The 26,542-nt window shown below is 31.4% G+C and overlaps 1 protein-coding gene across 1 annotated transcript; it reads left to right on the plus strand.

The window, feature by feature from the left end:
• On the plus strand, window positions 1-26,542 carry LOC118180719 (neuropeptide receptor 22-like). Its single transcript, XM_035349811.2, has 4 exons — window positions 1-797; window positions 12,628-12,728; window positions 16,884-16,974; window positions 26,040-26,542. The coding sequence occupies exons 1-4, from the start codon at window positions 33-35 to the stop codon at window positions 26,148-26,150; spliced, it is 1,068 nt and encodes a 355-aa protein (XP_035205702.1). The 5' UTR covers window positions 1-32; the 3' UTR covers window positions 26,151-26,542.

Consider the following 26,542-nt stretch of genomic DNA (forward strand, 5'->3'; position numbering starts at 1 on the left):
TTTTGTTAATTCTGAAATATTCCGTACTAAAAATGTTAGACATTTATTTTAATATCTCCAATGAGGAAAATAAAGAGGACAATGTTTCATTTAATAAGACATACGACATTATTGATTTGTATGATGTACCTATTGCATTAATTATAGCATTATCGTGCTTCTATGGTACTGTTTCTTTAGTAACGATAGTTGGAAATTTTTGCATACTTCTCATTATAGCTTTAAGTCGCCGTATGCGAACTGTCACCAATTTTTTCATTGCTAATTTGGCTATTGCTGATATTGTAATTGGTTTGTTTGTAATACCTTTCCAATTCCAAGCGGCTCTTCTTCAAAGATGGGTTTTGCCACCATTCATGTGTGCTTTTTGTCCTTTCGTTCAAGTTCTTTCCGTTAATGTAAGTGTATTTTCTTTAACTGCTATAGCTCTTGATCGTTATAGAGCTGTTATGTACCCAATAAAAGCAAAGACTGTCAATATGAAAGCTAAATGGATTATTGTATGTATTTGGACCTTCAGTGCTATTACCGGAGTGCCATATGCAGTTGCTCTTCGAGTGAGTATGGCATTAGATCCGGATACTGGAACGTTTACAAAACCTTTCTGTCAAAATACAGTTGTTCCAATATTATTATGGAAAATATATACCCACATGCTCGTATGGCTGCAGTACGTTGTGCCGTTGTGTCTCATTTCTATGGTTTATGTCAACATAGCTCTTAAGCTGAAAGATCCGAAGATACCAGGAAATAAAGAAGATATCAGAGATAATGCCATCTTAAAAAACAGAAAGAAAGTGAGTATAATATTTTATATTTTAATTCTGTGCAATTTGATTTAATAGATTCCATATATGTATAATAGAGTTTGGAATGGCTTTGTGGCGTTCGTTAATGATATATACTGATGCTCTAGTTTGTATCAGTAATGCTTACCGACCACTATAAATGTATTACCATACGGGTAAATTTAATCTAGTGTACTGCAGTTCGAAACTGTTCCCCAAAATTATTTTTACTAAAATAAACTGCCTCATTTCCATTATTAACTGAAACTTGTATTGCTAATTATCCAAAAATCTTTCTAAAAAATCTTTTTATCTTTTTACTAAAATAAACTGCTTCATTTCCATTATTAACTGAAACTTGTATTGCTAATTATCCAAAAATCTTTCTAAAAAATCTTTTTATCTTTTTACTAAAATAAACTGCCTCATTTCCATTATTAACTGAAACTTATATTGCTGATTATCCAAAAATCTTTCTAAAAAATCTTTTTATCTTTTTACTAAAATAAACTGCCTCATTTCCATTATTAACTGAAACTTGTATTGCTAATTATCCAAAAATCTTTCTAAAAAATCTTTTTATCTTTTTACTAAAATAAACTGCCTCATTTCCATTATTAACTGAAACTTATATTGCTGATTATCCAAAAATCTTTCTAAAAAATCTTTTTATCTTTTTACTAAAATAAACTGCCTCATTTCCATTATTAACTGAAACTTGTATTGCTAATTATCCAAAAATCTTTCTAAAAAATCTTTTTATCTTTTTACTAAAATAAACTGCTTCATTTCCATTATTAACTGAAACTTGTATTGCTAATTATCCAAAAATCTTTCTAAAAAATCTTTTTATCTTTTTACTAAAATAAACTGCCTCATTTCCATTATTAACTGAAACTTATATTGCTGATTATCCAAAAATCTTTCTAAAAAATCTTTTTATCTTTTTACTAAAATAAACTGCCTCATTTCCATTATTAACTGAAACTTGTATTGCTAATTATCCAAAAATCTTTCTAAAAAATCTTTTTATCTTTTTACTAAAATAAACTGCCTCATTTCCATTATTAACTGAAACTTGTATTGCTAATTATCCAAAAATCTTTCTAAAAAATCTTTTTATCTTTTTACTAAAATAAACTGCCTCATTTACATTATTAACTGAAACTTGTATTGCTAATTATCCAAAAATCTTTCTAAAAAATCTAAGAAAAGAGTTTTTTGTATGTAAGTCGTATACACTCATAAAGACTGAAAAAAAATCGAAGTTTTGCTAAATTGCATTTATTGTTTCTCGAGGCGTCCAAACGAGATAGTAGATTGTGACTTTGACCACCGTACCGAAAAGCCTAATTTTGAATCTCCGAGAAGGCACGGATTTTTGTAAATTTTTGTTTGTTAGTCCCAATAACAACAACTATTTCTCAAGAGCCTCTCTGCATATCGAGGCGATGCTGTTTTGCTGCAAATTTTTTACCCCTCGTTTGGAAACTGATCTTCCAAATGCAAAGTGATCTTCCAAATTCACTCGGTCTTTGTTATGTTGTAGAGACATTAGGTTTTTTGAAGCAGGAGAGATGAAAAATGAGCAGTCTCTCGCCGGGACTCGAACCACAGACCTCTCGAATACACGTCGAGCGTGCTAACGAATACGCGTCGAATACGCGTCGAGCGTGCTAACGTCGAGCGTGCGGGAGAAATACCTTGTAATGTTATTTACGGAATTCTGGCGATATTTTAAAATATGTTTCGATTATTCAACACAATATATATTTAAATGTTTACTACAGCCACTTAAAACAACTGTGGCATGAAAAATTTCAGCTTATAATGTAGAATTTGAATAAGAATTTAGAAAAATATTTACTAAAAATGCTAAGATTCGTAAAACATGATAAATGTTCAAATAAAAAAAATTAATAAAATATAAAAGATTCAGTACCATTTGCTTTAACGTTAATAATAGAAAATCTTTTATTAACTGAAATAAAGCTACAAACACTCATAAAAGTTACCAGATTGATATATGGTAAATAATTAAATGGCTTTTAAATTACAACAATTATCTATATTATTAAAAAGTAAAATAAAGATTTAAAATAATAAAAAATGAATTTATTGTTCTTAAATCATTCAGTTTCTTAATAAACATACATTAATTTAATTTAAAACATAAATTAAAATTCTCATGCTTTATGGAATGTCATCATTCTTAGAATCGGCCATGTATGAGGGCATGCACATGACAAATTAAAATTCTTATGCTTCGAGCAGAGGCAACATTTGCCAAAATGGTGGTAACAAAGGGGTTTTTTTCACTCGCAGTGGGCAAATACTGAACGGCGTGGATACCTAATTGCAAGTCTAGATTAGAGGATATATGACTTTATAAGATCTAGGACGGAATTACCACATCCAGAATATGAGCAGTCTCAATATATCTTAGTTAGACCTTGTATTCTATATACAGGGTGTTTATAAAGTCCCGGACCCATTTTGATGTTTAATAACTCATAAAATAATATAGATTAAAATTAACAACATAAATGATTAGATAGACTCAAAAAGTTTCATAACCCTTGTCAATGAGCTTTCACGTGTGCCCCCTTCGTCGCACGGACAATATCAAGTCGATATTCAATTTCACGCCAGGTACCGGCAAGCATGTCGGCATTTACAGAGGCTATTGCGGTTGTAATTCTGGCTTTTAGGTCATCAATATTCGACACTCTCCTTCTGTAAACGTTGCCCTTTACAAATCCCCAAAGGAAAAAGTCCAGCGGCGTTATATCAGGTGATCTGGGTGGCCAAGGAATTGGAACCATCTTCCTGTAAAATCGCCCAATCCATCTTCCAGTAAAATGGTCATTCAAAGAACTACGAACAATGGTACCCCAATGAGGTGGTCCACCATCTTGTTGCAAAAAGACATGTGGCTGAAGCTCTTCTAGTTGTGGAAATACGAAGTTTTCCGACATGTCTAAGTATACGAATGATGAGACCGTCTTTTTTGTAAAAAAGAAAGGCCCCAAAGACTCGATCGTGCTTTAGTCCACACCACACATTAACCTTTGGGGAATCTCTTTGTGCCTCACGGTATTTATGGGGGTTTTCAGATCCCCATACGCGCACATTATGGCGATTAACAATGCCAGAAAGATGCCAAAAGAGAGAAAAATGCATTTAATAAGCAGACGATATTGAGAAAAGTACAGATATTTAGACTGGAAAATGAAATTATCTGAAATTAACCACACGCGCAGACGATATTTACAAAAGTAAAGATATTCAAATCTGAAAAGGAAAATAGTATATAAGTTATTCCATCAATAAATGCCATAGGTTTGTTTATATCTTCATTATGGTATGAGTTATTAAACTTCAAAATGGGTCCGGGACTTTATAAACACCCTGTATTTCCGATTCTTTAGTTTATCTATGCTTTACATAAAAGTCACTGTTTATAACACCGGCAGAATAACTATTTAAATGAAGATTCATCACCACGATCTTGTAAGTAATTAAAGACATGTCTTTTATGCATCTTTATAGTGATGATTTGAATAGATAGCAAATGGAATGTATGCAATTCTAGTTTTAGTGAAAATTTGATTATTTCATGATACCTACTCCCAAAAGAACTAATTAATCTACTAAATGCCTCTGAACATTTGTTACTTATAGAATAACATGGTTCTCGATAACGTTAAATTGCATCTTTGTTACATAAAATATCATTTATCACTGAAAATTAATAAGGAATTCTATAGTATTAAGAACCTTTATGTTACTCAACTGAAAAACTGTTAAGGGTATTAATTTTATTCTGTCTTGATAAAGTTAGTGTTATGATATCGATGATCGGATTAGTTTAATTTCTTTGATTAGAGGATTATTGTAGCATTTATATGCTCATTCTGAGAAGAATTTATTAACAAACGTTTGAACATATAAAAGATTCTTTTATACGATGTCAGACAGTTTCTTTTTTATCTTCTAATAAACTTTGATATCTAAGGAATATAGTAGTAGAAAAGAAAGCGAGTGCACACTGAGACGCAGCTACCTGACTTTCCTTTGTCACTGAGCAGAAGAATTCTCGCGAAAGACCAATTTTGTTATCACCAAATTTGTTATGAATTTTCCAAGAGGCACTGTCACAAAGCTAAAGCGAAAAAGATTGCCAAATGTGAACACCCAAACAAAACAGAATTGAACGAAACAGGAAAGCACGCGAATATTTATACGCATAACATATGCACTGAAATTGCAGAAATTGAAAAAAAAAGTAAAACATCGAAACCTATCTTTGAACCGAACAGGAAAAATATCGAACATTTATACGTATAAATATGTACTGAAATTGAAATAACACAGTAGTTAAAATGAATTCTTTGCGTTATTTAGGCGATATTAGAAATTATTAAAGTGCAACTATTAATAAACAATCCCATATTTCAAAGCTAGTACTTTATTTGATCAACAAGAACCATTTAGCGATTAAAAAAAAAACAAATATTCTCAGATTTTATGAAAGGTCGAAGAAATCGGGAATCGAGTTTCGGGACTCTTCTGAAGTGACGAATTCTGTGTCAGTCTCTGATATGATATGAGGAATACATTTTTCTATTTATAACAGCTTATACGAAGTCAAAGAGCTCGGCTTAAATAGTGCCATTGTTATACCCCAAACATACAGATTGCTTTTTCAGTAAAGATTCTATGAGAGGTTTCTTTTAGATAAAATTATTCTATGTGTGTCAACATTTTAATAATTATGTGAATAAATCCAATTGGAATTAGCTCTTACCTCGTTCTTTATATTTGAGACATTCGCCTAATATGCTCCTTTTCTACATGCAGGATGTCCCATCAAGACGGCCAAAACTCTCCACAGCCCGATACTTCGCTTGGCATAAATAAAAGAATGAAAGATCTACACTCGTACCGCACATAGTTTTCAAGATAAATGAGAAAGAAAAGTATGACGTTATTTGTCTTGAAACATAGACCTTATAAGAAATAGACTAACCCAAACAGGTTTTCTTCCTCGTCTGAGGCGTTGCCGGCTGTCACCTTGATCACATCCGGAGGAGTAGGGACGACTTGCAGAAATTTAACATTGGCTGCCTATTACAGCGTGTATATAAGTAATTGTCAAGAAAAAGCTAGTTGTAGCGCACATTTCACAAATTAGAATTTCTACATATTTTTATTTTTGAAATTGAGATTGATTCTTTCAAGCATAATTAACGTTCCAAATAATTATAAAGCTATTGCATGATTTCAGGGCTGGATATTTTTTTAGCTTTTCCTGTGCTGTAAGGAAATGTGTAACTACTTCTTTTAGAAAATAATATTTTAAATCTGAACTAATAGAAAATTTCAAACAAGCAATTTTCTCTTGCAATTTTTATGCTTTTTATTGGTGTAAATAAGTAAAAAATACTAAAATATTTAAAACGAATTTTTGAAAGTTTTCTTTAAAATTCTAAATTTTGCTGCTTTTTTAAAATTATAGATGAGTATTATAGCACAATTTCTATAAAGAAATTTTATTTCAATCATATTTCATAATACATCATAGTGATAAACACTTTTGACTCCTTAATTTTCATACACTTAATTCTAATATTAAAATTGTATTTAACCGTAATAATTAATTTTGCTTGTATTTTATAGTGATTATTTTTTAAATTTATTTTTAGTTCTGCGTAAGATTTTTTTTATTTACTGTTAATTTACTTTATTAGCTCGAAACGGCATTTTGCGCTGTTTCACTATAAATAAATGTCCGTTCTCCTTGCAAATTGTTGTTACTAAATATTACCGCCCTGTATTATATTTAAAGAAATTAAATAATGAAGAATCTGCATGAATACATATATGTTTCTCGTACTATGACAAAAACGACGGAATCTAGAGCCATCAAATTTTGAATAATGTAATTCTCACCCGAACATGGGCATCTGGAAGGTAGAATTTCGAATTTGTTTTAATTTATTTAATATTTTGTAAAAATTTAACGAATTTTTTATTAACAAACTCAACGAGTTCAAAGCGAGCAGTGGTAACACTGTACGGAAAATAACATTTTTAATTCCAGTGCTGAAATTCTAAAGATATACTGTTTTCAAATGTATGTGGTTTACGGGCGAAGAACATGATATTCAATAATTATAGGTACCACACAAAACGTTAAAAAAAAAGTTTCCTTTTGGGCGTCATATAAAATCTGAGCGCGTCTAGATTTTATTTTATCTTTTTTTTCCTGCATTACACTCAGAAAATTTTATGCTCCGAATTTTATAAATTACTAAAATAAATAATCCACTTTAATGTTAATAATTTAATGATCATATAATCAACTAAATAGTCGTTTTGTAATGTTATTATAGTTTTGAAAATCACTACCTGTAAATGTTCTTTAAATTTTTTAAAAAATATATCAGATCTTGTTTAATTTTACCTTATTTGTTTCAAAGCATCCCGTACTATCAATATTTTTTTAATTTTACTTTATTTTTACGCAAAATGAAGTTCATAAATTTTGTGCTTAGAGTTTTTACCGTTTTACCAAGGTAAAAATGTTTGTACAAGAGCTGCGCCTGAAAAAAAAAAATGCGCGAAATGCAGTAAAAAGTGCTTTAATGAGATATATTAAATCCTATTTGGAAAAAACTGTGGCTTTCATAATCTCATCACTATACAACGTATCACATTTAATAATTAAAAGGAGTTATGTGATACAAACGCCATAGGTTTCAGTGTTAAAGTAAACCAGATCGTCCCTCCTCTTTCTTGCCGACATGTCGGTGACGCGCGCCCCGCCCACTGGGTTAGTCTATCTCTTATAAGGTCCATGTCTTGAAAACTATGAGTCGTATGGTCTTTGAGCGTTTTTTGTTTTTTATTGTGTTTAAAACGAGGCTGTGAAGCAGAGTTTAGGCCGTTTCGGGAGGGGCACAATGTATATATAATGTGTATATATATAATTACAGTCTGATTAAATATGTAATTCAGGACATTTGAAATTTTTCTTTCTTGATAAAAATCATTCATACTTGTTATTAAAGTATAGTTTCACGGGTTATAGTTATATCAAAGGTCCCCTCTGAAATCGATGCATGATATTTATCAGCTATTACTGATCCGTTATGCATTTGGAGTACATTATGCTGATGATTTTTTTTTTTTTAATTCCAGAAATTAATCTCGCATAAGAGTACCTTATAGCTAATTTCATAAATCAGACATTTTCTTGTGCTTCTCATCCCATAAAATATTCTAATTTGCATTAATAATACAAAGTATATGAACGCAGAATAAACATTTTACTTAGTTTTGTATATAAATATTTTAATTAATTAAATGATATTGCTTCCTATATTCAGTTATGCCGTTTCTAATTAGGATTAAATATTTCGTATTAGGGAGGTAGCCCACGTGTGCATTGCCCCAGTCAATAGATCAATGAATCTTGTTTTAACAATAGAAACGTTTGCTTCTCTCATATGTACAATTTATTACGATGAAAATCTTTAATATGTATTTAAGAAATTTTCTGATTTTGTTATAAAATTTTAAAATTAAAGAATTTGAACTCACTATGGGTTCTTAATTTCGCCATCAATCAAGTAAGACGCTTTTTAATTATTTTCTCTTCGCTTAGCTTCAGATCCATTCTTTTAAACATAGTCCTCTGTATATTTAGTGAATTACATTTAAATAATATTTTAAGTATTTTATTATGTTTCTTAATTTATGATAAACTCTAAATTTGTCGAGACATTAGGTATTTTTTGGAAGCAGGAGTCATGAAAAATGAGCAACGCCTGCGCCGGGAATCGAACCATGGACCTCTGCTATACGCACTTGGAGTGCTGACCACTATACTACGAAGGCCGTCTAAGAAAGCGGGAGAAATACTTTATATAATCCCCCTTTTAAAGGGTGGCTGGGGTTTTAGGAAAACCAATCGCCAAATCCTGGGTATGCAGAATCATCACCCACCCCCCTTTTAGTTCGGGCGCCACTGTAGAGACATTAGGATTATTTTTGAAGAATGAAAGATGAAAAATGAGCAACGCCTTTGCCAGAAATCGAACCACGGACCTCTGGAATACGCGCCCAGTGTGCTGACCACTACACTACGAGGGCTTGCTAAGAAGGCGGGAGAAATACCTTATAAATTTTCAAAACATTTTATGAGAAACAATGTAAAATACTGACAGAAAGGTAGGCAATGTATTTTAGCAGTTTTATGAGCGTTCCATTTCAGTCAGTTGCTATTTTTCAACATGTTACAAATATTGAATACATTTTGCAACGAAGCTATTCCATTTGCGCAAACAGCAATTTGTTGTCATTTCTGTTTTTGAAAATATTTTTTTCCATAATCCCCGGAGAAAAGATACTTTCAATATTTTCCAAAACTTGGAAGCATTTTTTCTTTGCTAATGTTGACTTTTTCCATTTTTAATGCGTAATTCTCTAGTAGCGTGATTTTCTTTCCTGCTCCATCTGCTTAAGATGCAAATAATCATTTTGAAATTTTCTCTACCACAATTTAGCACCTAAATATTAATTTTAGATGCAAAAATGTTTGCTATTATTTATTACACATCTTTCTGACACGTTTTTGCATGTTTGGTGTTTTATTAGAGATATTTTTCAGTTAAAAACAGTAATTGTTTGTATCAGAGAAAATATTTATGCAGAACAATATTGGGTAAAATAATACGAACTTTTTGACAAAAGATTTTTCAGCACTTTTGATAAATAGTAATTACTTTTGGCTTAAAAATTACTGATTTTGTTTTAGATTTATTCTTTCGGTTTTGAGATTTTGATGTGTATTATTTTAGGTATTTATCGATTTTATCGCGACCAAAGTGACAAGCAAAAAATATCGCCAAGTTTAGACGCCGTTCCAAAAATAAAACAACATATTTGATAACAAAATTTTAACAAAATTTCTTAAGAAAAGAGCCTACTTTAATTTATTTTCAGAATATGGGCAGTAACAGCACTCCGGTATCGAGAATGCGATTATCTGCAGAAATTATATTAATTTGGGCTCATCAGTCAAATTCAATAAGAAATGAAGATGAATGAAAATATATCTAAATGTAACACAAATATTAGATTTATATTTTTTATCACTTCAAATGTTTGAATATTCAAAACTTCTAATTCAATCTATACGTTTTATAAGGCTACAGAGTTTCACGGATTTTATGTTATTAGTGCCCCGTTGTTTTTTGTTTGTAATTTGGATTCGTGTAGTAAGGGAACGTTTATCTAAAAGGCAACATTTTAGATTTGAAGTGATTACTTCGTATTGCCATTTCTGATAAATAATCAACCAGTTGCCATTTGGCGATTTTTTACAGATGAGAAGGTAATAGCAACTTGGCGGGTACAAGTTCATGGTTTTCGCGCCATTTTTTTAGAAAGGTTTCCAAACTATTGATATTTATCGTTAAGTCCGTAAGCATTGACAACATATGTTAAAAAAATGATTTAGCAATTTAAAATACAAATTTGAATTATTAAAGAAAGCATTGCCTTGTTCCCTTTGGAAAATTTTCAGCAAAATTCTGTATCCAGAAAAAATTTTACCGCAGTTCTTTTCACTGCTGGCAAATTCCACAAGCACCTATTTTAAAATTAAGTTTAAGGGCAAAAACTATGACAGTTTATAAAAATTGTTTGCGCTTGGAAAAAATGTATATGAAAATGGCGATGTTGTTTGACTGAAATGAATATTATGAAGGATGGAAGACTGGTTACTCGCATGATTGCCAGAGTTGACACATTCTGAAAATTTGGCGACTTCTACTAAAATGGTTGCGTTAATATGTAAGATGGTTGTATTAGTATATACAGTACCAGCTGAAAATTGTCATCACAGGTAATTCGTGGGAGGCAAGAAACAAAAAGATTTGTTATAAATGAAGAAAACAGTTTCAGAGATTTTATTACTTAACTAGCGAGCTGCAGCCAAAGCAAAATTTACATGTACTACTGAAAAGAAAATGTATAAACAATAGCCTTTAAAACATTTTAATACGCATGAAATCAGTTTATTCGTTCCACGCAACAACAAATTCATAAACTTTCTTTGTTGCCAAAAGACGAAACAAAAACTTTTGACATTTCAGGTATGCGTATGACGTCATGATTTAAATTTAATGCAATATAATAACTTTTTCTGAATACCAGTAAAAGTTTTAACGTGGCAATAATATACCGTGTCAATTACCCTAACCTGAGACAAAAAAAGTACCAACAGCAGCTGCTTATTTAAATTGCCGTCATCAACGAAAAGGTTTCGACATGCAATGACGTCACATGCAATCGCGTGCTTCCTTCAACGTCAGAATATGACATTATGCTCTGGAAAAAACTTCAAATATAGGTAAAAACATATTTTAAATGCTAAATACCTATTGTATCCTGATGACCAATGACCAATATAATGATAACATATTTCATGTTTGGCGATGTTATTTTAATTTCATATTGTTTATTAACAAACTCTAGGATTTGAAAGCAAGCAGTGCCAACACTCGCAAATAAAACATATTTATCTCTAGCGCTCAAAACTGTTGTCACTCGGAAAAATGAGTGCAAAAATTACTGTTTTTCAGAGTTTTTAATTAATATTTCGGCACATTATGTTCAAGTCGTAAGAAGGGAAAATAGTCGAAATGGCTTCCTACGAATTTTCAGAATCCGAAGTAATACATTAAATGTTTGGCAATGCTACTTTTATTTCATATTTGGTAAAACGTACAAATTTTTATTAACAAACTATACGATCTGAAAGCGAGCAGTGGCGACATTTTTCGAAATGAAGCAGATTTTTATTTCCAGCATGCGATACTGTTACTACTTGGAAAATTGAGGGCTAAAATTAGCGTTTTCAGAGTTTTTTATTAATATCTCAGCTAGTTAAAGTCGTAAGAAGATAAGAATGGTCGAAATGGCTTCCCACGAATTTTTGGAATCCGAAGGTACCTCTTTCGAAACTGAACTCTCCGCCGTTCTGGAGGAGATAATGCCACAAACAAACAAAGAGACAGACGTGCATAGATTTTAATAGTATGGTTTAGTTTTGGTTTTACTATATCGTTTATGACAAATTCCTGGAAACATGGTAGTTAATCACTGGTATATCTAATAAATATTATTATGTAATTATGGCAGATCGGTTATCTGCCTAAGGGATGGAATGCCTCTATGGAGGATTTTGCAAGAGAAACTGGCTCGTATACACGTTACACATGGGGAAACCACGAAAAATGTCCATGGAAATAAAATACCTGTACGCTAGTCCAAACGGAAACGGGCTGAACCCAGTTCAACCCCATTTCATTCCGTTCGCTGTGGTCATTTAATCCACCAGTCATTTTATCCATCACACTAACAGCGGTTATTTTATTCACTCGTATGCTGGTGGATCCTGTTGGTATTAAATAAAACTTTATCGATTTCAAAGCAATCAATCATATGAAAAAAAAAGTCTGATCTCTATAGAAATTGATAGATTTTTATTCAAAATTTACTACAATCTAAATTACCTTTTTTGCCTAATTCCGAATTGTTATCTCCTGTTATTTTGTGATAGGAAATTATAAGTAACATTGGAAAGCATAATTTATGTTTTCTATGTTACTAACTTTTACAAAATAAGTAACGCATTGCATTAGCTTTAACATTGTTAACGAATTTTTTTCAATAATTTGTGATTAAAACTTTATAAACGTTTCAATTTTCTGTACATTTCTTATCAGCTATATAATAATTTTTTATTTTTATTTATATCTTTCAGGTAATTCACATGCTGTTTCTTGTCGTAATGCTTTTTGCTATATGTTGGTTGCCTCTACAGTTATACAATGTTCTGCAAGAAGTCATTCCACAAATTAACAAGTATGTTTCTGTATACGTTTTAAATTTATAATAGTTTGTGTTTAAACTTGATTAAGTGTCACATGTCACTAGCTAAAACTGATGCCACCTGTTGAAGAAGAAGAAAATCAAATCAAAATTAAACGTAATGTTATGGATATAAAAATATGGGATAAAAAACGCAATGTTCATAAATATATCCTTCTTTTAGGCGAAGATGTTTTATGTGGAAACGCCAGATACTAGACAAGCTACTAAAAACAATATAGCGCGCGAGAATTGAAGTTGTAAATTATCATCACAGATAAATCAGTAGCCTGAAGAGACAAATCAGAAGAGCTTCTAGCCCGGATATGATATGATACGCACACATACGAAGCATGACGTACCGTGGGCAAGTTGTTAAACATATATATAATAAGTGCAGTGCAAGTTCAGTTTCTCAGCGAAAGAATTGCACCAGGTACACTGCGCCGGAGAAAAAAAAAAGACAATTCTATATCTCCCGTTCTACTGCGCTGATTGAACGAAATTCAAATTGCGTTTTTCATGTCTCGAAAGCGCGACTTAGGATATATATTAGATTTATATATTGCTCTAACATAGGTATTTGGTACTTTTCCGTTTCGCCGGCGCAAATCTCCCCAAGCAGACCTTATTGGCGACAACATACAGTATACACATAAAAAAATGTTAACAAATGTTAGTTCTAAGAATTTTTTATTTTGTAGGCATAAACATTTTAATACCGTTTAAAATTTTGTTAAAAGCCAATACATTAATAAAAAAGCATTAATTTAAGATTTTACTATGCTTTCATGGTTCAACATCCTGATTCGTTGGTTCATATCACGTGACCCCAAATGATCTCATCCCACGTAAACTACGCTACAAAAATTAATTCTCTCAGTAATTATCTACATTAATTTCAAGTTAAATCTTAATTTGGAATATAAGTTTAAATGCAAGAGTTATTTCAATTCGTACGAATAGTTTACTAAGTCAGAAGTTATGTAAAACCTCAGTATTTTACTTCGCTAGTCCATTCTTATTAGAACTGACCCTTGATTTTGCCTTTTCTATATTTTCGCTTTCGGGTGAGCTCTGTGATTGCATCGTAATTGACCGCGAATGGCAAAATTTCTATGTAATTGTATGCCAGTATTGAAAGAAACAATCAATCTGATAAGAAATGGCTGCAGCTTGTTTTGAAAAAGAGGTGTAAAATGTTACCAGCGAGGATATACCGTTTGGCATCAGCTGTACCATTATTAGCGACTTTATCGCTTGCACCGGCAAAACGGAAAAGTATCAGGTAGGTATTTTGTCACAAAATCGAACTTTTTCTGTAATAACATACCAATTTTTTTCCATATTTCGATATTACGATTCAAATTATGCCTAAATATTAAATTTTGTAAAATTTGGTGCGAAATTTATGGAGAAATTCACAAATTTATCTTAGCATCTTTTTCTTTAGTTTGCACCCAAAATAAATCACTTTCTTAATTATATGTCAACCCATTTTCCTTTCCCTTCTTTTAATGACCGGGAAAAAGTCACTTCGTTCCTACCTTTTTAAATGGTGCATGGGTGGGGAAAAAAGTAACCCCGTTCTCCTTTCAAATAATTTTAACAAATTCCCTAAACCACATTCTATGTTATTATCGAGTTCAAAAAATATGCCAATACGAGTATATCTTCGGAAATTTTGAATAAAAAATTTTAATTTTTTACGGGTATACGTATAAATACATCTACTTTAAAATGATAGTAAAAATTTTACGGATTATAATACAAAACGTTTTTCGAAAAATTTATAAAAAATATTTTAAAATACAAATTTTAGAAATAAATCATAAAATATGGGCGAATTTTATTTGGAATGAACTTTAATTTCGAAATGTGAAAGGAAGAATCAAATAAGTTTAATAAAAAAGAGAGATTAATAAATATATACCAAACTCAATTAACACTGAGGAGCTAAAATTTTGAGAGCTAATTTCTTAAAAACTACTCGTGCGATTTTTCCAAAACTGAGCAGTTAAGCGTAATTTAAGTGGTAAAATTGAAATAAAAAATAAAAAATAAAAAAAAATGGTGTCCCTTCAGAAGCAGTCCGATTTTGTGTTAAAATACGTATATTAGAACAAAGCTATATATAAATCTAATACATATCCTAAGTCGCTCTTTCGAGACATGAAAACCGCAAGTTGAATTTTTGCGCAGTGCACATCTATTTGAATGATGTCGAATTCCATTTTGAGTGTGATACGAAAAAGAGCCAATCTCATAGGCACCATTTAAATGGTATTAGCCGAACTCGAATCGTTAGGAAATTGAACGTTTTGAAAATAATCAGAAACATATAGTCATACTTTTAATATAAACGAAAGAAAATATTTGGAGGTAGCGAAATCTCTTTTGGGACTTCGAAAATGGTGTTTTCCTGAATCTTACAAAAAAACGCCAGTAGGGCGAAACATCGCTAAAAGTTACCACTTTTGAGACCCTTGTTTCCAATGCAAGTCAGTAATGTCTGCCCGGGCATTAGCGAAACATCACCACAAGTCAATGGTTAAAAGGAAGTTAGTTAAATTACAGTTTAAATTTTATTGCATGAGTAGTTTTGGGAATTTAAGATATTTGTCGTGCCCTAAAAAGAAATTGCTTAATATCTGGGTTCTCCTTGATCTGTATGTAGCTATTTATTTTTCTATATGTCATTATTGTATAACCTAAAGTGGCAATTTCTTCCTCTTCATCCAGAAAGATTATTTAAATAGATAGCCATGAACCCTCAACAATATTTATCAAATTATAAATTTTAATACGCTCGAAAATGCCACACATGTCCTTAATTAGTCAAACATAATAAAAATAATAAATATGCAGGGTGTTTCAGCAAATCGGATACAAACTTTCAGGAGGAAAATCACATAGCAGTGCGTGGTCGATGTCCCATTCTTGCCACTAGATGGCGGGGATCTCTTCCTTTCCTTTTTCTCTAATTGAGTTCTGAGAACGAGGCTAGATTGGAACCGCTCCTGAGGAGCGTAAAGACGAAACGTCAGACTCAGAAAAACAATTAAAATGTACTGTCTTAAAATAATTATCACCTACCTTATAAATAGTGTATATTAGTGTTTTATTTGAATAAATAAGTAAAAGACAAGATGTCCAGTTACTTCTAATAGAAACTCTTACTGGAAAACGTGATTATTAGAAGCCTGGCGTCGCGAACACTGAAGATGCAGCAGGTAAGAAATTTTACATTAATTTTATTGTAAATAAAAGAACCTGATGCAACAGTCGAAAACGCTTTCGTGGCGTAGTAATGACGACAAAACACAAAAAAGGAAGGACACGAACATTGTGACAAAATATATTTTGTTATGTTTAGTACAGCAGAAATCAAGAAATAAGAACAAAACAGACAACGACCGTCATGAAAAAAAGTGTTCGATAGTACGATCCCGGACAGGGATTCAGGCCTCTCATCTCCGGCTCATGGCAGATCTGTATCATGCATGTGAGATGCATGAAACAAGGTCCCTGCTTTACGGTCCATTGGTAGTAATTTCGAACACCTTCTTTGATGATAATCGTCGGTTTTTGTTCTCATTTCTTGGTTTCCGCTGCACTAAGCATACTAAACATGATTCTCACCCTGTTCCTATCCTTTCTTTCTTGTGTTATGTCATCACTACCGCACCAGAGAATCGTTTCCGATTATGCATTGCCATGTGTTTTTCCATCGTCTAAGTGTACTCTATCTTTCCTGAAAGTTTGCAACCGATTGGCTGAAACACCCTGTGTATTATAATTGCAGTCAATCTATTTCGGTTACCTTATGTTATTGATTAAAATCATAAGCAATGATCCAAAGCTAGAGGACACTAAAAAACCATAATTGGTATAGAATGTTTGTAAATAACGTGAGCGTAGTTGTCTTATTATTACTTTATGTTTAATTACAATATAAGGATGTAATAAAGTTTTGATTTTTAATCTCTATTCGTACTTTGTTTATTATTCGATATGTTGTAATCAAGAACAGAATACTCAAATATTTAGCTTTTCTATGTTATAAGTTTTGTAAGTATTACAATTGTTATAAGTATATTTGTACAAGTTATTTGCAAATAATTTACTCTTTTATATCGATATTTTCAGTTACAAGTACATAAATATTATTTGGTTTTGCTGTCACTGGCTAGCGATGAGCAACTCTTGTTGTAATCCATTCATTTATGCCATCTATAATGTAAGTTATGTTTATTTGTCCTTTGTGTAACATTTCATAAACGTATCATGATTAACATGTATCTTTTTAACAGCGATAAATTTAATTTATATCTTACATTTATCGATAATCACAATTTGTGTAACTTAATCTTATAGTGAAGTACTTATTAAGTTATCTCATAGCGATGAGCAATTACAACTGAACAATCTTTATTACTGGAGAGCCCAAGATATTTAGCATCACATATGAAATGAAGCTTCATTTGAGTTTCGTGGAATAGTTTCTGTTTAATTTCACTGGCTATTGTAAAAAAGGTTTGCTTGAACAATGAATTTACATATTTTTAAGCATTAATTACATGTTTTTAAGCATTAATTAAAAAAAGTCCTTTTGTACAAAACTCACTGAAGATCATATAAAACGCTACAAGGAACTCGGTAACGTTCCTATTCTGCTATTCGATTCTTCGGTTTATTTCTTAGTATATGGGGTGTTTGAAAAAAAAACAAAGATAAGTAAATTTAAACCCAGAATCTTTATTCTTGCCATACTTCAATTAGAAATCTTCCCAGAAGTCTTCAAGAGAGTACAATATAATATACCGGAGAAGGTGGCTCACAGACCAGGGCCGTTTTCAAGCTCTTACACGGTTAATTGCGCTATTTTGTCAACCCAGGGGGACAGAATTGCACACATTCAAATTTCAAAGTACACGTCAGTGGTGACCAGCAATGGTTGTAACTTACAAATAGAAAAAAGTCAGGTCAAAGATTGTTGCCCAGTGTTGACCAAGGGAAGCAAAATCACCGAGGATAATCTTCGATATCAAACCATGTAACATCCCTATAACATTAAGGCACATAAGAGGGTATAAGGCACATAAGGGTCACATAAGACAATACTAATAAGATCCCTGCCGATATCCAACCTACCACCTAAAAATCAATGATCGCAGTCATTGTGAAGATTGATTATGTACCCCAGAAGCCAAGTCTGTCTAAATACAGGTCTTAGCGAGAATGCCTGGGGTTGCCCCCTGACGACTCTAAGGTCTTTAAGACAGGACATGTCAACCTTTTCTTCATAAAAGAGCAAGACCCAGCAAATCATGTTCATATAGACCATCAGCCTGCTGTCAACAGTTTAAGTAAGTTTTTTAACGAGCCATCACAGGAAGAATAAGCCACTGCTTTCATGAATTTTAAGTACTTAATAAGAATTAGTATGGATTTATGCGAAATCGTTATACAATCCATGTTGTAGGTGAATTCTTGAGGATATTACAATACAATAAACCAAAGAACTATCCTTCTGCTCTGCTTTGTTTGGACGAAAAAACGGCATTTGATTCTCTCTAGTGGCCCGCCGAATTTCAAGCTGTTAGATAGATAAATATACCAAGAAACATTTTTATTATTATGCAAAACCATTTGCACAACAGAAACAGCATAATCACCTATAATAATGGAAAGCAGAGAATACCGTACGAGAAGATGTTCTCAAGGATGTTGCTTGAGCGTGAATCTCTGAATTCTCATCTTTAACATCAATGATGAATAATGCATGATTTTTAGTATTTGCTCTGCTGGCAAAACAAAAGAACAACTAAAAGAAAATGCCAACCATATTCTCTCAATTTTAAATCACAAGTATTTAACACAAACAAATTATCAATAATTTAAAGCACAAAAATTAACAATTTCAGTAGAAAAGTCCAGAGCAATGATATTTCGCAAGCCCCCTCAAACCATAGAAAGCAAACCAGCCTTCGGAATTAATGGAAAGAGAATGAAGATGGTAAACAAAATGAATTTCTTGGAATCACAATTAACGGAAAGTTAATCGGATAGAACACCTTTAAGATATTAGAACAGAAACTTCAGAAAGAACTATCTCTATGAGATAGATGTGAAGATAGGATTGGGGGTCAAAACTCCTCGTATTTAAAAGTTATTGTTCAACACTATGATAGAAAAAATTGTAAATTACTTAGCCCCTATCTGGTATGTCCTTATGTATATTCTTAAATTTTGTAAATTTTATTCATTTGGTATTTTAGGCGTTTTATCCACTTAGTATTTCAATACACAAATAAAAACATGTATTCAAAAATTATAACTTTAATTTGCTATAGTTCCTTGGCTTTCCATTTTCCTTTGATTCTTTCTCATTTCCAGCCTAAAGCTAAGAACTGCTTATAATCTCTCTAAACCGCGTCCTTTGAGACAATGCTTCTCACGTTAGTCTTACATAACCGTAGTAATGCAGAAACTTAGAAAGCATTTTAACCAGTAATAATTCCAAATTTGCGAACCGAAATTAAAAATCAACAAACTGGGATAATGCTGAACTAAAACTAAATCATTCTGAGTCGAGCTTTCATCTTGAACATGTCGCATTCATTCGCTCCTTCCGCTGCCTTCAATGGTTACTCTCCGGTGCTATATTTTCTTTTTTTAGATGTTTAAAATGCAAGATTTCATTAAAGAATGGTTGCGCTTAGAGTCATATCATCTGTGTCTTCATCAAAAAGTTTGCTTACATTGTTTTATCAAGAAAAAATAAATCAATTGCTCCTACAAATGTGATTGCAAATCACTTAGTCTTCTCTTTAAAATTATTACGTGTATACACAGCGTCCGTAAAAGCATTTACTCCGCATTGATTTTCGAAACAATTGGTCGTAGACATGTACTTCCAGTTAGAAAAATGTTTTAAATGATACAGATATTCATGTTATGATATTTTTAAGTAAAGAAAAATAAATTTTATGAAAATTACGAAATGTGACTATATAAACGTTCCCCTGATCAATATATTCATATTTAGGGAAATGTTATTCTCATTATAAAACGCACTATATAAAACGAATGACTCTCGTGCGACAAAAATTGATCGAGGCATTTAGTTTTAAATTCAAATATCATATTCAAGAGCTGCACAGAAAGTTAAGAGCGACGTGTTTGCATTAGAATTGAACTAAAATAAAATACCAGTTTAGGTTTGGTTTTATGCGGTTACGGCAAAGCCTCGAGGGCTATTTGCCTCATGGGAGGGATGCCTTTCTGGATGACTTTCTAGGGGAAACTAGTTTCAGTACACTATTTAGTATTTTCAGTACTATTGCCACATTTCCAAACTATAATCGTAGAACTGAAAATTAAAAATATTTCTAGTTGAATGAATTTTGTATGATTTTTAGATTAGGATGCTGAGATTTTAAAACTGCATGCTACTATTAATAACGTATTTTTAACGTTTCAAAACTTACAAATTATTTCTGTGAAATTTCTTTTATTGTATTAAATGTAACCAAATTATAAATTTAAAAAATTCACTAGTAAACCATAAAAGAATATCCCTGACTGGCATTTAAGGAAAATATCAGGGTAGATCCACTGCTTCTTTAAAGGCGATATTTTGCATAAAAACAAAACTGTGAAGCAGCAGACGATAATTTATATTTTCAAAATTATAGTTGTAGTTAAAAAAATTCCAAGTACATATTTTCACATTAAAGCTGAATCGTCTAAAATATGTGCGAATAGCCTTTTGTGAACACGATATATATATAGAGAGAAAACTGGAATAATTGCCATGGATTCACTTTATTACTTTAATCTCGTGCCTATTTTTTCACCTCAAGATGATATGAACTGCTCATTTTCGTATCAATTGTAAGGATACATTTTAAAAGTTAGTCAAAACCAGCATTAACCTAGCGGTAAAGTCGCTGAACCCTTGCAGTTCGAGATGTGTTTGAATCTCAGCAAACAGGCTTTTTGCGCTGGATATTCACGTGTAACGCAGATATGAGACAGTAACCTTAACAAACTCTCCACGAAGCCGTCCTTCCCATAGGCAGATAGCCTTTGAGTCGCTTTGCCTTATAACGTAACTTAGTTTGACCAACGATGTTTTCTGTTTTTACTTACATTTTCTCTTCTATGTCTGGATTTATTTATTTATTTATTTTTGTTCATTGCAGTATTATGGTTTCTAGTTCTCCATTTCTATTCAAAATTTTATCCTTCATTGATCCAAAACATGATCCTCTTTTAATAACGTTTATTAACTTCAACCTGTAACTTATATAGGATATAGTTTATTAAACATGAGCACCTACAGAGAGAGGCTCATTGGTTAAATGACGAATAGAATATATTACAGTATGTATGTAAATCATAGTAAGTTATCTTTCTTTTCAGACAATTATTTTAAGTTAAACAATTTTCAGAAATACAAATAAAGCTTTCGACATAATGTTTGAAGATACTTAGCATTTAAAATAAAATTGTACAGCCAATTAACAGTTTACATTAGTCTTCTGGTAAAGATTTATGTCCTCTATAATCAAATATTCCACATTCTAATTTTGTGTTTCTTCCTGTTGAATCCTTTTATAAGAATGTGCATTTTAAGATATTGTATTTACATAAAAAAGAAGTATCCTGTGAGGCAATAAATTTATTTCAAAGAAGAAATTTGATGAAGTTTTAATGATGTATAATAATAATTACTTTAAAAATGATTTATTCTTACGCCATTTAATATTAAAGTGTAAATATTTCATAGACAAATAAAGCTTTTTATATTTGTTACGATTTAAAAATTTCTGTTTTTGTTTGCTATCCAAAATGGTTTGAAAACAATCTATGAAAATTATAAAGATATTGTTTGAGAATAAAAATTTTTACATTTGAATTTAATAATATAGATTTGCTTAATTTTATGAGTATGCCAAATGTCAAATAATACAATTTTATAATGAAACTGAATATGTTATTTACCTGAATATTTTTACATTAAAGTATTTTTTCAATAAATGATTACTGATGTTATTTCGAATTTCTTTGTACGCTTCAGGTAATTATCCTTTAGGAAATTAGATACGGGTTTTGAAAATATAATAATTAATTAATTGAGAACATTTTTAAATAATCACTTTGCCTTTTCTGGCCGATAGCACCAGACGAATCTGTTTTTATCAAAACATTATGTATTGATTTAAAAAATGAGTTTATCAGTCAAGATTGAAAAACGTATTGTTAGGTAAATGAGATTGTTATAAGAAACTAGAAACAGGAAAATAAAGAAACTGAGATTTAGCATGATATTTAAACATACAGTCAAAGGAACTCAGAAGCAAACAAACAAATGAAAAAGAAAGGAAATCTGATATTGAAGAATGCGAAATGGCAACTAACACCACCAAAATTCCAAAAAACCATATATTTTCCAATGCCAGGCACTTGCCTATAACGGCATTGGCCACTACTAAGGACAGAAGTAGTGGCCGTTTCAATTGTGGAGGCAACTAATAGGTGGTCACCGTTACCATTCCATGAAGGGATAGTCAGTTTTACATCCATACCTTCTCTGCGGTTTGAATCCGAGCCCTTTGGTATCACAGTTAAGCTTCTCTAACCACTGTACCGTCTTGGCGGTACATAGCCCAATATGAACTGTTTTTCCCAAAACTCAAAGACTTTTATAGGCTTTAACAGGAAACTAATAATGTAGCTGCTTACTAGGAGAAAAATTTGAATTTATCCATTCAAATAGCAAAATTATTGGTATAAAAATACATTAAATATTCTTTAGTTTAAATCTAAGACTAGAACGGAATAAAATCAGAGAACTGATTTCGAATTGCAATCCACGAATGAGAGCATTTTGTCCAAGCTTGTAAATGGATAGACAATGATTTTTATAAATATCGAGAAAATTCTCGATAGGAATTGGAGTCAAATAAGCACAGAGTTTTTAAAATGGGAAATGATTTAAAGTGAAAACTTACTTTTTTTCTTAAGTATACCGCTTTCCGATCCAAAGCTTACAGAAATTGTCTGTTATAGAAAAGACTGAATTAAAATTTTTGAATGAAAAATTTTATTTTAAGGAAATGAATCGGCTATTTAAAAATACATTTCAGATTTGTTAATAATATTATAAATAAGCTTAAGTCATTCCATTAAAATTTTATGTTTCTCTAGGAATTCGTAAATTAAAAATTCGAAATTCTCAAATAACATGCATATGTTATAGTAATTCGAAACAGCAATAAACAGAAATAAAAAACGCATTAAAACACATAAACATTTCATTCTCCGAATAAATCATCAGATGAAAATTTTAAACTTATTTTGTAAAACATTCTTGGAGAACCATACACTTCTCTCAGGATTTTCCGCTAGCGTTTATCAAAACAGTAGTTATTGCTCTATTTGCGTATTAACTACAGAATTTGAGTTTTATTTTGAATCTTAACGTCTACATTAAAAGCAACAATTTAAAGTAAACTAGCTGTTGAACTAATGTTTTGGGAAGAGAAGAGTTTAAAAACACATTTGTTACTTAATGTGATCATTGTGTTAATGGTACGTAACAAAAATGTTTGTTTCTTATAATGTTTCAACATATTATGATGCAATGCTATGCTTATATATTTTTATCCATCACTCTTGTTTGTAAATTAAATCTGCATATACTTTATAAATCCACATCCAAAGAGAAAAAAGTCCCATCAGCGGCCGAGCGGTAAAGTCACCGAATACTGGCAGTTCGGTCTGGGGTTTGAAACCCAGCGAACGGACTGGCTGCATGGGCGTTTTCGTGGTTTTCATTCCTCATTCGTAAGGCATTCCTCTCCTTAGGCAGACAGCCCTTGTGTGCTTTGCAGTAATCAACTAAACGGAAACAAACATAAAATTCTCCACGAAAGTATTTCTTCCCTGGGCCAGATAACCCAGCAGTGCCCGAGTGGTAAAGTAGCTGAACCCTGGTAGTTTGGTTCGGATTCTGAATTCCGGTTCCCCATGTGTAATGTATATACCAGCCAGTTTCTCGTAGAAATTCCCCCACGAAGATATCCCTTCACTTAAGTAAAAATCCTTAGAATTCTTTGCCATCTTCAAAAATTTAATATTCCATGTCCCATTCTTTCTAAAAATGGAGTTTGTGAAAATTCCGAGAGTTTAGTATTTCATAATTATCATAAAAATTAATATTATATCTCCTGGTAATAAATATTATATCACTTTGGAAAGAATGTCTTAAGTGTCTTTAAAAAAGATTTGAGTTAAATGATATGCCGCTAAGTGCTATTAAACAAGAAGATTTGCATTTCTCTCTGTTAAATGCGGTATCATTTAATTCGTTTGGAACTTACTTGAGATGATGATTCATTTATGCGTGGAAGCCATCTAAAATGATGTCGCTGTAGATAAAGGTGGACTAGTATTTGTTACTCATTTAGCGCCAAAAGTGAAGTTTTAGAAAGTTCAACTTACAAGACTTTTACGTGAACTATTATTATAGCGGTTAAAAAAATATACTTAGTATTTGTAAACTGATTTTATATTTCAAATTCACCTCTAGCAAATATTTGCTGTCAAGCTTAAATTGGTATGCATTGTTAAGTTATAGAAATTTTACATTTCTAATATATTCTGAAATATTTTCCTTTTCCTAAGCTCTGTGTATAATACTGATATACTAATAATGGCGGTGATGTACAAGAAACATTTATTTTAACTAACAATAAATTTTTTAGCTCAAAAGAGAAGTTAGTCGTTAGCCCCGAATGTTTTATTAGTCTCGAAACGGCACTTTGCGTTGAATCACTATAAACGGCGAATCCCTTTTCAAATTGCTGCCACCAAATATTATCGCCTGAATTATATTTAAAGAAATTAAATAATGGAGATTCTACATGAATGTATGCATGTCTTTCGCATTGTGAAAAATAACGGTCCCTAGAATCCTCCAGTTTTAAATAAAGTAGTCCTCCATCCGAACATTGGCATTTGGAAGGTCGAATTTTGAATTTGCTTTATTAACTATTTCATATCCGTAAATATTTAAAGACTTTTTGATTAACAAAATCAACGATTTTGTTAAAAACACATTTTGATCTCCTGCGCGCGAGTCTGTCTGCCGGAAATTCTAAAGCTGTTTTTAAATAGCTTGTGAATTGAAGTTATGTGGCATGAGAGCGAAGAACATGATATTTAATAAATAAAGTTTAGGCATAAAAAGTTAGTAATAAAAAGACAAAAGAGAAAAAAAGTTTTGTAAAGCCATGTTAGTAAGCAAAGGGATGTCAGTTGATAGGACGAACTGAGAAAAGACTGAAAAAAAAAAAAAAAAAAACAGAAAAAATATACGACAGCACTTAATGCTGTATTGGGAATTCTAAACATATACTGATATGCTGTTTTCGAAAGTATTATATATAGCGTTAAGTGCGAAGAAAACGATGCATAATAATAAAGCTAAAAAGACAAAAAAAAAAAAAAAAAGAAAGAAAGAAAATTAGCGGGAGTGAGTGTAACAGCAGACAGGTAGACAGCGACCTCAGCGACAGCGTAAAAAACGTTAACAAACCCTTTTGGGTGGCTGTTAAAATCTGAAATATTCCGGTTTTTTTTTTTTTTTTTTTCCTTTTTTCAGTTATTCTTGTCTTTTTCTATTTCTTCCGTAAACCTTCAGTAGAACGCAAATTAAGTTAGGTTTAAATAATGAACGAAATTTTAGATTAGAAACATAACTCTGGCAGCTTGCCAATATAGCTATTTTCTCTTAGACGTCCACCTATAGCTGACCTTCACATTTACTCAGTTGCATTTTATACGTATTTGTTACCGTGTAGAGAAGAAATCGGCGTTTACTGGAGTCCGGTTCTTAGCAGCTACAGGTTAATTTGCATGTTATTAATTTTTAAATATTTGAGCTATGAAAACTCTGTACATTGCGGTGGCTGATATTTGTAAATTTTATTGTACTACATGATGAAACTTACATTAAAGTTCCCAATTAAGTTTCACATATTATACGCGTTCTTGATTGATATTTAATTTTTATTGAATAAAGAATTTTTATTGAAATTTGTCGAAATAAGGAAGGTTAAAGAGATATTATCAAATACTTAATTAGGTTTAATCTAATTGGGTATTTCATAATTAATAATAAATCTGATTTGGTATAAAATAAAAAATTAAGCATATAATAAAAAATCAATATTTAAATTTTAATCTCACAGGAAAAATTTCAAATAATATATGCTATTCTATCTTTTCCAGGAAAGATTCAAGACGGAGTTTAAGAAGAGATTTGGCTGCTTTATTTCTATTTTTAGAATAAACCGCTGGAATCAGAGATCTTTGGATAGTTTATCTTCAAGATATGCTTGACAAAATATATTTGACATTGGAAAATCTATGTGATCACTCAACTCTTCGGATTATTATATGTGAAGCATTTCTCCTTCCGCTCACACAGCATTTTCTTCAAATAAAATCAAAAATTTATCTGCAGTTGTATTTACATTTATGCCAGTTCTGTATATCATAAAAGTGTTGAAATATTTTCGATTGCTCCCATCAAAATGTAGGTGGATTCTTTTTCTGGAGCTTAGTAGAAAAATTTGGAAGATGTTTCAAATTTTATACTTGCAACTACAATGTATAAATCTTCAATTTGTTGCAAGCATTTTAAATGGTCTAAACTGTTTGATACCCTTTACGGACATTACTAACCTATAAATAAAAATGTGTGAATCATTAAACAGACTTATATAAATCTG

This window comes from Stegodyphus dumicola, chromosome 1 (assembly GCF_044657685.1).
Source record: "Stegodyphus dumicola isolate Sdum_Otavi_A_Nest chromosome 1, ASM4465768v1".
Classification (NCBI taxonomy): Eukaryota; Metazoa; Arthropoda; class Arachnida; order Araneae; family Eresidae; genus Stegodyphus; species Stegodyphus dumicola.

What these genes read in the sequence shown, in the direction of transcription:
- LOC118180719 (XM_035349811.2), top strand. Translation starts at nt 33, where the DNA reads ATGTTAGACATTTATTTTAATATCTCCAATGAGGAAAATAAAGAGGAC. An exon ending in TCTTAAAAAACAGAAAGAAA is followed by an intron (nt 798 to 12,627) that starts GTGAGTATAATA and finishes TATATCTTTCAG; the next exon opens with GTAATTCACATGCTGTTTCT. An exon ending in TCATTTATGCCATCTATAAT is followed by an intron (nt 16,975 to 26,039) that starts GTAAGTTATGTT and finishes TATCTTTTCCAG; the next exon opens with GAAAGATTCAAGACGGAGTT.